This window comes from Leptodactylus fuscus, chromosome 11 (genome assembly GCF_031893055.1).
Source record: "Leptodactylus fuscus isolate aLepFus1 chromosome 11, aLepFus1.hap2, whole genome shotgun sequence".
Classification (NCBI taxonomy): domain Eukaryota; kingdom Metazoa; phylum Chordata; class Amphibia; order Anura; family Leptodactylidae; genus Leptodactylus; species Leptodactylus fuscus.
The window spans coordinates 43,311,823-43,324,657 of NC_134275.1; the positions used below are offsets into that span (position 1 = coordinate 43,311,823).

Genomic DNA, 12,835 nt, shown 5'->3' on the forward strand with positions numbered 1-12,835 from the left:
ACAGTGCCCCATAACAACTACAAACCCACCATAACAAGAACTATAGGACTATAGTGCTCCCATAATAAGAACTATTGTGCCCCCACCACATTCCCATTGCCCCTTAGTGACAGCCACAGTGTGTAGACTGCTATATAAGTTGGTATCTATAGCTGTATATATACTGTATATAGACTGACAGCTCCTCAGACATCACTTACCTCCTGGAGAAGACCACTCTCTAGACCAGACCAGGCTTTCCACCATTTGTGATGTATACTGGCCAGACCCCCTCATATATCACTTCTCAGTGCTCTTTTGGGGAGGGGGGTCACTATACATACAGTAATTGTAGATATTGGGGGTCTCCTCATGAGGTAACTTATCTCCTGCTCACATTTTCTGGCACTTTTTACCTCAGAATTACCTCAGTTTTGTGACATTTCTCTCACATTACTTCTGACATGTCGGCTCTCTCTTCTTCACTTCAGGTCGTCTCCTCCAGCCCCGCCCCCTCTCTCCCGCCACACCCGCCTGGCCACGCCCCTCCATTGTTATGGCAGCTCACACCCCAGCTGCTGGGACTTGTAGTACTCGTGTCCCTCCATCTATTACATTGTCCTTCATGTATAGATTTATAGCAGCCTTTCACAGCCCAGGTTTCATTGGTTGCTATGGAAACATTCACATCATGTCCTCTTACTGTACATACAGGATGTCTGATAGAGGGGCCCTAATATCCTCCTCTGAATGGAGTGGTGGTCGCATGTGCACATTATTGCTCCATTCACACAGGACATGAAGACCCCCTGGACCCTTATAGATTGGACACATCCCGTGAATAGGAAATAAAAAAAAGGGAGGGGGGGGGGGGTAGGGTACCCCCGGCTCATTGTGACACAGCATTGCATTAAGGCTATAACCCCATGGTGGAAGCACATCAGTTTTTCCCTCAGCACATTTCATGTAAGGATTGCTGAGGTTTCCTCTCTGCCACCATTAGGGCTAGTTCACACGTGAGTATAAGGGGAGGTTTTTGACAGCGGATTTCGCGTCCAAAACCTCCCCTTAATGGTGGTCTATGGAGACCGCCGGGCTTCTGTTCTCCGTAGCGGCGAGCTGCTGCTAGCGGAGAAAAGAAAGGACATGTCCTTTCTTCAGGCGGAAGCCGCGCAGGCTCAGCCGCGCGGCTTCCGCCCCCGGCAGCTCCCTCCTATGTCGGCTCATTCATTTGAGCCGACAGCAGAGGGTTAAGCCGCGACAGCGATGGTCGCGGCGGGCGGGTTTTGACAAGAGAGAGACGCGGCTCGCCGCGTCTCTCTCTGTGTCAAAACCCGCGCGGGCAGTTCACGTGTGAACTAGCCCTTATACCTATAGGGAAACTGCCGAGGTTTCTGTAGGTATTATTGGCATGCTGTGATTTCTAAAACTGCAATGAATCAGGTCTTACGTTATTGTCCCCTATGTGATATAACATTATTAATGTGCAGAGCTCTATGTGGTGTATACATGGGGTGCTATTGGCATCCATATCTGATATTGGAGGTATCCCTGCCTATAAGACATCCCATATACTAATCCAGGGATGACATGGAGCAACAGCTTCAGCTTCATAGTTTTTTTTTTGCCTTCCTCTAGATCAATAATATAAGTTGGACTTTCTCTAGGTCTGACCTGCATTGTATCTAGGGGAGACGGATACCCTAAGACTAAGACCCCATGCATACAACTGACTCTAGGTTCACACTAATGTTCAGGTTTCTGTCCTACGGGTCTGCATAGGGACCCAAAAGACGGAGACCGTGTCCGCTTAATAAGTACTTATGTGCGGAAACTCGTGTACGCCATAGACTATAATGGGGTCCTCCGGGTTTCTGCTGGTTTCATTATAAAAAGGGCAGATACCTGGAGGACCCCATTATAGTCTATGGGGTCTGTGACTTTCCCCATGCAAACCCATAAGACAGTAATAAAGGAAAGTCCTTGCAGGACCACAGAGACTCGACCACTAGTGTGAATCCAGTCTGAGTGTGCAGGCCGAGTCTCTTCTGATGGGAGGGGGTCAGATGTTCCCTTCCTTCCGCTCTGTGACATTGGAACACAACCCCGCCATTGAAGTTAATAAGAGACGGAAGGTATTTAGATGTCCTCCAAATGTATTCCGCTATTAATCGCCTCCGGCCTGCACACTTGGTTGCCTAACAGTTGAGCCACAGAATCAACAGTGATATACAGTAAGTTGGACTAGATGGACCTTCGTGTTCTTCAAACGTCCTCTACCATGTTATTATGATTCGTCGTCAACATCTATGGATGTTATCGGCTGGGTCCTGCAAAGTGAACAGGAAAAAAATAGCACAAAAACTTGGCTACTTTCAGGGACGTAACTTGAGGGGGTGCAGTGGGCCCATAAGCCCTAGCATTGCTACTGAGGTTGCAACTATTATCAGGCCCATAAGTCAAGGGGATCCACACTTTACCCTGACCACACTAAGGTAGAATAATCTTCTTTGATCTCTTTTCTGTAGCAATAGGGGAAGCAGCAGTCGCAGTCTACACCACCCCGGGGAGTCCCAAACATCTCTCTGCCACATAAAATGTACCACTATTGATGGCACATGTAGGAATGAGGCCGCATTACCAATTTTGCACTGGGGCCCAGGAGCTTCAAGTTACACCACTGGCTACTTTATTGCATTAAATTCCATCCTCTACAAAATGATAGCCGACCACAGAATCGGAGAGCCGCCCCTGTCCTCACCTGACTGTCCTCAATGTGATATAATATTATTAATGTGCACAGAGCTCTACATCGCCATAATGTAAATAGACCTCATGGACTGGGTTGGTGGTGGCGTCCGTTTCATCTATCTTCTCTGGAAACCAAACAAGCCTATGAAAGCCAACAGTGAATGAAATAACACACATGGTCTGAATAAATAAACCTCATCCAGAACGTTACAAAACTCAGCTTTATCCCAACACGTGTAATTGTTAGAAGTGGAGACACGTCCTGGCACGAGGGGCCCATAAATAAACAGGTCTCAGATTGAATTAATCCACCACGTCTTGGTGCGAGTCTTGTTCTTGCCTTCTTTTATATTTAGGTTTCACTTTCACAGACAATCAGTGTTAATGTCCAACCATGTCTGGACCCTGACAAATGCCCAGGAACAAAGTGGCAGCATTGATGTCTATGGCACTTGCACAGATTGATCCTGAATCCTGGCCAGTTCTGAATGAGGCAGGCTCTTATAGCACTGTGGCCTCTTTGTTTTACGAATTGATGGGAAACCTGGTTCATAAAACCCTATAGTCTCTTATCAAATATTTCCCTATGATATATTTTAGAGATAAATCTCCCCTTTAAGATGCTCTTAAAGGGACAGTTCACTTTTGAGATAAATTCCAATGGAAAGAATCTCCCAAACTAGAGATAGTTATGCTCTTGATTCAGTGTCCATCCAGTACACAATACGGGGCTGGAAGCAGAAAGCTCCATCCATTGTGTAGCATCCCGGCACCTTCACTACAGCTCAACTCCCACTGAAGTCAATGGCTGCTGAGCTGCAGTGAAGGCGCCAGGCCACTATACAGTGGACAGAGCTTTCTGCTTCCGGCTCCATATTGTTTACAGGAGGGGCACTGGAAGCGGCTCCATACATATGATTGGTCTGGGGGCCAGTTTTTGGCCCACTATTGATCATATATTTGTAGCCTAACCATGGCAGCAAGGGGTCCCAGCCTCAAGCTTAACCTTATGGGTTAGCTAAACATGATGTACAAGCCCTGTATTTTGTTATGTAATTTCTCAGTCACCCCTGATAACTTTACAGGCTCTTCTGCAACTGCAAGAGATAAACCAGAGGCACCCCGCAGGCAGACATTGCTGTTTGGAAGGTTTCCGCATACAATCAGCCTTACAATTCTCCATGAATCTAGGTTTTGTTACAGCCTGTCAGATCTTTTTGGTTGGACCCCAAGCTCCCAGCTTGACGGCTTCTACCTGTTGACTCAATCTTGGAAATCAGCACCCAGTTGTGAGACTGTAGCGGCGTTGCCAAGCAACCTGGCGGCCCAGTCTCATAATTCAGTCCTCCCGTTGCAGCGCAGGGATCCCCGGGGCCTATGGATTTACATGTCATTTGTTTTACTTTGATTGCTAACCAAAACACTTCATGCTTACCCAAGCAAGCAGCGCTGGGCACCGGCCCAAATCAGTGCGGCTAAAAATATATGTCTAGAGGGGAACGTGTGCTTTTAACCCTATAAAACAAGGGCCTTCTACTTTTTACAGTGTTGTGATATATTACTATGTGAGGTGACCCGCCAGATGTAAGAAATGTAAAGAGAGTCAACACAATTGTATGTCTATAGCCTTTGCTTTTAGATGAAGTTTATATTTATTGCCTTGTGTGTATATAATGTTGCTGATCTTTGATACAGAATTGCTAGGGGTCGTATTACAAGGCCTTCAGATAGTAATACATGGCTTCCACCACTAGGGGGGCTTACTAGATATGCTAGATTCAGGCACTATTGGACTTAATGATAGGGGTAAACGTGATTCAAGTGAGCTCCCCTGGTGGAATATGCAGACAAACAGTATTGCCAGCGCTTATTAATTGGTGACCTATCTTTAGGACCGGCTATCAATTGTAGATTGGTGGGGGTTCAACACCAAGGTCCCCCCTGTCGATCAGCTGTAAGAAGAGACCGCAGCGTTATGGTGTGCCCTGTGGCCATTATACAGAAAGCAAAGCACAGTGCCATACATTGTATAGTGGCTGTGCTTGGTATTGTAGCTCAGCCCTTTCCACTTGAATGGGGCTGAGCTGCAAATAGGCCATGTGTCTGACAAGCGTGATGTCACATGAACTGTGAAGTAGACGCAGCACTCAAGGAATGCTAAGATCGGTTAAAGGATAGGTCTTCAATTGCTAAAGCCTGGAAAACTCCCTTTACAGTGGTTATTAAAAAAATATGGCACTTTTTGTTCTAAACCAGCAACACGGGTTGTATGTAGTAGTGCTCAGCCTCGTTCACTTCAAAGCTGCAATACCAGACACAACCTGTGCACAGCTGTGGCACTGTTTCAAGAACAAAGCAACCCCTTTAACCCTTGGGATGTACAGGGATTTTAGCCACAATGCCCAACATGCAATCAAAGATCACTGTATTGCTGGAGTTTGTCTTGACTGAAATCAGTGGTCATGGCAACTTTGGGGTTGCAAAGCCTTAGGGAAACACGGTGATCTTTGGTGCACAACATGTGTCAGGTACATTATCAATACCCCACTCAAGTTATGAGCTAATTCCCTGCATAAAGGCTGAGCTGCAATACCAGACATGGCCTGTACACCACAGTGGCGCTGTTTCTGGAATAAAGCAGCTATGTTTTCTGTTCTCTTACTCCTTCTATATAATGAACATGTTTCTATATTTTTTACCATAGGGACCACTCTGCTTTCTGACCAGACCAAGATTTTGCGAGCAGAGGAGTGACGTCACCATTTGGCCTAATCTTACCTTAAATCTATAAATAAGGAAACTGAATACATATATTGGGGCAATGAGCCAAGAGGTATGTTATGGCTTATTTTATAGAAATAAAGTAATAAGGAGTCTTCTAACAGGCCCCCGAATCCCCCGACACCATGCTGCTAAGCACTGGAGTAGCCACCACCCTTGCAAAGGATCCTGGGAAGCAATGTATACACGCTAAGTAGCGCACAATTTATATAACACATATCTCTTAATTTTCGAGACATAAACTAGGACTTTGTGCTGATTTTTTAATATAGAACATATGTATTTTACACACAGGTTGGAACCAGCATTGTCTTAAAATGTTAGAGACCTAGGTTTGGCTTCAAACATCTTCACAAACACACTGCCACCTGCAGGTCCTGAGTGGGTACTACATTATTTTGTATTAATATGGGGGAATAAAACTAAAAGGTAAGGATCTTTGTGAACATCCTGTAAAAACTGAAATATCCGCCATCCAATACACTGGAGAGTAGAATTGAAAAGCAATTATCATATTACAGGTTTGTTGTAAAGCCAAACATCATTCATGAGAAGTCCGCAATCTTTGGAACTCTGGCTACTGTGAAACTACAACATGGTACATTCATTTCTGTGGGAGTTCAAAGAACAGCAGAGCAAGTATGCATGCTGGGAGTTGTAGTTCCATTTTATGTATGATAATATCACTTTTTAGCCTGACCAAACACATTAGATAGCTGTAGTTTACAGACAGTTATCCCTTCTGCACCTTCCATACACATGCAAACTCTGCTTGGCCAAGCATGCATGTGATCTAAATAGAGAGACAGGAAATTTCCACCACCAGACATCTCTGGCAGAAGCTTATCTCCTCTGAGAACAAAATGAGCAGGCATGTTGATGTCCAACACCCCGATCATTCACATAAGAAGGTCAATCGGTTCCCCTGAATTTGGTGAGTTTGGTACATATCAATATTCTCTATGATCATTTTATACTGCAGAATATTTCAGTCTTATCCATTAACCTATGTGGTTCAATAAGCAACCCCTTTAGCTTGGGTATGACTAGTGTACTACACCTGACCCCTAACTCCAGAGGACCCCGACACCTGCCTAGGGTTTCCCAGTCACCAATGTGTATTTGCAAGTTCAGCTCCAATTGGGAGAGTTTATTTTGACCCTATAGGCAATTTCTGTCTCATCTCAGGATCTACCACATTTTTGGACTCTAGACCTATCACCCCATCATCCATGACTTGCTGTGGTATGTTGTCTTCACTTATATGATCACTCAGTTCTATTCTGTAGATGTCAATCCCATCATTGAGAACATCTTTGTGAGAAATGATCAACCAGGATCAGAATGATCTAAAGATATAGAAGAATAGTAGCTGTCCTGTAGACGTGTGAGTCCCCTTAACAAATGAATTAGATGGTATCTGGATCCCTCATGTACAGTGAAGAAGAATTGTGACCTGCTGCTGAGTAAGCCATGACATTATTATACTAAAGGTGGCAGTGAGAAATAGAATAAGGGCTCACAATACATGGAATTGTATCATTAGAAACTGAAAGGCTGATTTAGAGTCTAAGCGGTTTTTTAGAACATTTTTGAGACATTCAATATTTTGGGGTTCCAAAAGGGAACTTGGATTGACCAAATAATGACACACTGACACTTGGGTGCAGGATAATGACGCGCTGACACTTGGGGTACATGATAATGACAGGATGATACTTGGGGTACAGGACAATGAGACACTGACACTTGTGGTACAAGATGCTGTCACTTGGGATATAGAACAATGACATGTTGACACTTGGGATACAGGATAATGACAGGCTGACACTTGGGGTATGGGATAATGACAGGCTGACCCTTGGGGTACAGCATAATGGCACAATGACATTTGGGGTACAGGATAATGACACACTGACACTTGGGGGTACAGAATAATAACATGCTGGTATTTGGGGTATAAGACAATAACATGCTAACATTTGGGGTGCACGACAATGTCACACACACTTGGGGTACAGGACAATAACATGCTGGTATTTGGGGTACAGGACAAAAACATGCTGACATTTGGGGTGCACAACAATGACATACTTACACTTGGGGTACAGGACAATAACATGTTGTCATTTACAGTACAGGAAAATATCACACTGACACTTGAGGTACAGGATAATCACTCGCTGACATTTGGGTACAGGACAATGGCATGCTGACATTTGGGGTACAGAAAGAAAATGACACATTGACATTTGGGGTACAGGATAATGGCACACTGACACTTGAAACTTCATAAGCATAGTCCATAATAATTTGGGGTAACATTTAGGACTGTACTTGTAGACATCTTGAGTTTTACAATCCCAGCCTTCTTTAAGATATAGATTCTCAGATTCACCACATTTCAGGGAAAAGCCATGTGTGTAGATGAATGATTGTAACATCTTGCTATATTGTGTTACATTATGTTACATCTTGCTATATTATGTTACATATTGTTATGTTGCGTTATCTTCCCTACATTCTCACCTGGTCCGTACAACATAGTCTGTCTATGGGAATGTGATGTGCGAGGGTCATCAGTCAGAGTAGATGGTCTGTCCTTGAAGAAGTTGCATTTACTACTTCATTTTGTGGATGGTAATAAAAGGATGCTCAGTGTGTGCAAAAGCCCACCATACCCCCTCCTCCAGCAAACATCATAGGTTACCATTCAGATTATATTCCAGGGATTCCTTACCTGCCATGTGTCCAGATCCTTCATCCCAAGTGTCTTCAACTTCCAAAGATGCAGCACAGACCAGCGCCATGAGGAATAGCAATGGTGCCAGCTGGCAGTGCCCCCTGGTCATGTCCATAGTCCTTATTCCTTGTGGTAAAATGCATCCAGACTCTGCACTTCTTCACTGGTGAAGTATCAGAGTCCCTGGACCGTCTCCAGCTATATAGCAGTTCTTGGCATTTCCCTATTCTTCATTCCAGATACACCAGTTCCCTTTATTAAGCAGCCCACAAAAACTTAGGGCTCAGCATCTCCTCTTTGGCAACACTGTACATCTATCTAACCCTTCCATAAGGATGCATGTCACAAATTTACCTGAGGGTTCTCTCTGCAGCATTTGGGGTCCTAGTACAGTAATATAGGGGTAATTAATAATAAAGTGGGGGTACAGCCCCTAAATCTTCTGTAATAAGAAGCAGAGTCCCCAAGTCCAGCAGCACATCCTTCTGTGCAAAGCAGTTCTGGGACTCTGCAGTCCATTCTCAGCTGCACAGGATTAGATACACCCACTGAGGGGCTCAGCCATTCAGGAGGGGACTGGGGACAACCCCCTTCCTCAAATTGCTAATATGCAGGTGGAGGGTAGGGGGGAGCGGAGCCACCTGTACAGCAGGGGCTGAGTGGATACATTTTGGAAGGGGTATGAAGTCCAGCTGTGCACGTGCTGGACTTTATACCCCTGCATACATAATATATTGTGTAGTACTGTATACATTACCATATTGTGTAGTACTGTATATATTACCATATTGTGTAGTACCGTATACTGTGTAGTACTGTATATATTACCATATTGTGTAGTACCGTATAATGTGCAGTACTGTACATATTACCATATTGTGTAGTACCGCATATTGTGTAGTACTGTACATATTACCATATTGTGTAGTACCGTATATTGTGTAGTACTGTACATATTACTATATTGTGTAGTACCGCATATTGTGTAGTACTGTACATATTACCATATTGTGTAGTATTGTATATTGTGTAGTACTGTATATATTACCATATTGTGTAGTACCGTATATTGTGTAGTACTGTATATATTACCATATTGTGTAGTACTGTATATATTACCATATTGTGTAGTACCGTATATTGTGTAGTACTGTATATATTACCGTATTGTGTAGTACTGTATATATTACCATATTGTTTAGTATTGTATATTGTGTAGTACTGTATATATTACCGTATTGTGTAGCACTGTACATATTACCATATTGTTTAGTATTGTATATTGTGTAGTACTGTATATATTACCGTATTGTGTAGTACTGTATATTGTGTGGTACTGTATCTTTTACATTGTGTGGTACTGTAGATATTACCATAACGTGTAGCACAGTATATAATACATATTGTGTAGCACTGTATATATTGTGTGGTACTGTATATATTACCAGAATATGTAGCACAGTATATATTACATATTGTGTGGCACTGTATATATTCTGTGGTACTTTATATATTACCATAATGTGTAGTACAGTATATATTACATATTGTATGGCACTGTATAAATTCTGTGGTACTGTATATATTACCATAATGTGTAGCACAGTGTATATTACATATTGTGTAGTACTGTGTATGTTGTGTAGCACTGTATATATTACCATAATGTGTAGTACTGTATATATTACATATTGTGTAGCACTGTATATATGGCCACTGTGTGACGATTGTCTTACATTAGGAGTATTGCTGAGTGTGAGATCCAGAGTCCTCAGATTTGTGTAATGGAGATGTGTAAAGTGATTTGTGGTTAGTGACATCTGACATATAGGTCACATTACATCAGGTCATAAAAGACTATATATCCTCCAAATAAACAAAATCATCAGTAAATGATAAATCCCGGAGTCGGTGATATCTGCCAAGTTCTGAAAAATCCAATGCAGCTGTTTCTTAGTTACATCTGTTTCTGGGAAAGTTGGGTGCAATACAATATGGCTGCCTTTCAAGCCAGGTAAACACCTGAAATCCTCATTATACAGCACTATATTCACCATACTGTACAACTACGAAGACTTGCCTTTCAGGAGTACGGGAAAGAGTAACTGTAGAATTGTGCTACAGCTGCCCTAGCCATATAACTATTACCTCATGCATAAATACTATGTAATGCTTATTTTGTCCTGTGGTGGCGCTGCAAAGGAAACAAACAGTGGACAACCTTTCTGAAAAGAAATGCCAGTTACAAATGACGTATGTAAAAAAAAAAATTGGCTTTGTGCAAACATTTTTTATTCAGTTACAAATTTTCACCGGCTCTGAACACGGATTTTGTATCCTATTTGTAACCTCCTGTACTTATTGTCTCCTCCTTGTGAGTAGTGTGCTGCCAAGAGGGAGGGGGAAGGGAACTGACAACTCTTCAGAGTTCATTTATGGTGCAGCAAAGTAGTTGTCACTTTCCAAACCCTTCTTATATGGTATAATTCTGTGGACAGGGCTGGTGCTGTGTGGGCCACAGCTCCTCAGGGGTGCACTCGGCATCTAGTGAGCATTTCTACCAAAATGGACGTGCACACTGCCTGGGTGATGGCCCGGGGAGTGGCGAGTATACACTTCATTACTACCCACCGCTCTTAGCTCTAAAGGTTCCCCAACCTTTCTTTGCTTTACCACTGGCACTGACAGGGTTATGCAGGCTGGCACCAAAGAAGAGAGAGGGGGTGGGATGCGGGAATTCAGTGAGTTAACATGGGTGAGTAATGATGAAATATGTAGTCACAGCTCAATCCCCAATATTATAATGGGGTACCATTATACTACATCAAAGTCTATTGGAGCCATTATACGTGAAGGTATGATGGGGCTATTATATTGCCTGGGGGCATAAAGGAACCATAATATTATGTGGGGGCTTAAGAGGGCCTTTAGGGTAAGTTCAGACGGGGTTTCTTGGACCGGAATCTGAAGCGGAAAGCCGGGAAGTCGCGACTGAATGCCGCTACACTGCATCGGCATCCAGCCGCGTACTCTGCACTGGATTAGGCCCAATGATTGGGCCTAGTCCGGAGGAGGGAGAGTCTTCAGGCGGAATCGCAAGGCGACTTGGCCTGAAGAATGAGCACCTCGCTTCAAAAAGTCCTGAGCGGCTCCCATTGATTTCAATGGGAGCCGTCTTTTTTGGTCAGGATTTTGAGGCGGATATGGCCTCAAAATCCTGACCAAAAATCTCTGTGTGAACTTACCCTTATACTCCATGGGGGCATAAGGAAACCATCATACTACATGGGGACATAAGCAGGCCATTATACTACATGGGGCATAGGGAGGAATTACAGTATATTGCGAGAATTGAGCTGCAATTTAGGCCAATTTCTGATATAAATTATACTAAATCTGCCATGCTATGGCAGGCCATATGTCCCCCCCCCCCCCCCCTCAATTTTGGAAAGGCACCTTGTGGGGCACAAACCAGCAAAAAGTTGCACAAAAACATTTAGCATGTAACCAAACCTCTCAATAATAGACAAAACCAAAAACAAGCCACCACATCTTTTACTTATTTGCCAAGTTTTATTTAAGTTCGAGGACTTTTTTTGTTTCTTACAAAATTGGTAATTGAAGAATCAATCGCACAATCCGATGTCTGGGCTGATAGTTTATGATTCAGACAACAGACCATCCAACTTCTAGATGTGTTGGGAGAAAAAAAATTGTGTCCAATTTTCAAAACGTTTTTTTTTTTTTCATAGAAATTTTTGCAACAAACCCCCAATTATTATCAAATATAAATAAAAATAACCAACAGATGAGTACATCGTATCAAAAAGAGTACGAAGAGATGTTTAGCATTTTCCATGCAAGTAATGGTTTGTCTTTTTTTGTTTGTGTTTTTTGTTGCTTTTTTTTATATATAATTTAATATGTATATAGTTCACATGCAAACATTAATTATGCAAGGTACGGCCAGTTCGGTCTGGTTTGGGATGCAAACAATTAAGTGGAGGATTTTTTTTTTTGCTTTTTTTTTTTTTAAGTGGCAACGGCTCACAAAGTTAGTCATCTTTGAGTGAGGTGCAATGTCCAAAATGGCTGACGTCTTTGCCAAAGTCAACAAAAAAAATCCGACAAGGGCGACGGCCATTTCCAGCGGCCAGGGGGTCAGCGTCACCCCTGATGCTGGTTTATCCCACTGCAAATGAGTCTAACTTATATACAAACACCATAACAGTACAATATTTGATCATCTGTCTGAAGAGCAATAGAGGAATCAGTGCAAACCTGTCGCCAACACTCCCGTCCATAAAAAAACAAAAAATCTTGCAATGAGTTCTGCAAGGAGGGCAAGTACTTTAGATCAAACAGGGGGTGTTGCATGACGTAAACTAGGGTAAGAGGCCCCAAAACCTCCTCAATTGTGGAACCAAGAGCCAAAACTGTAGGTCATTCCTAATGTTACAAGATCTAGGAGAAGACCTTGTCCACCTCTACTCAAGAATATAGCTCAATCAACCTTCCTAGCCTGTGAGGACCCAACAATATTCCAGCTAAGGAGACCAAAACATTCAATCAAAGATCTCA

At 43.0% G+C, this 12,835-nt stretch overlaps 1 protein-coding gene across 1 annotated transcript in view; it reads right to left on the reverse strand.

The window, feature by feature from the left end:
* LOC142184336 (uncharacterized) overlaps positions 1-8,672 on the reverse strand; it is a 206,109-nt gene extending 197,437 nt beyond the window's left edge. The window contains exon 1 of the mRNA XM_075259133.1: positions 8,252-8,672. Within this exon, the coding sequence (XP_075115234.1) occupies positions 8,252-8,369 (118 nt within the window). The 5' untranslated portion in view covers positions 8,370-8,672. The remainder of the gene's footprint in view (positions 1-8,251) is intronic.
* Between the last annotated feature and the right edge of the window lie 4,163 nt (positions 8,673-12,835).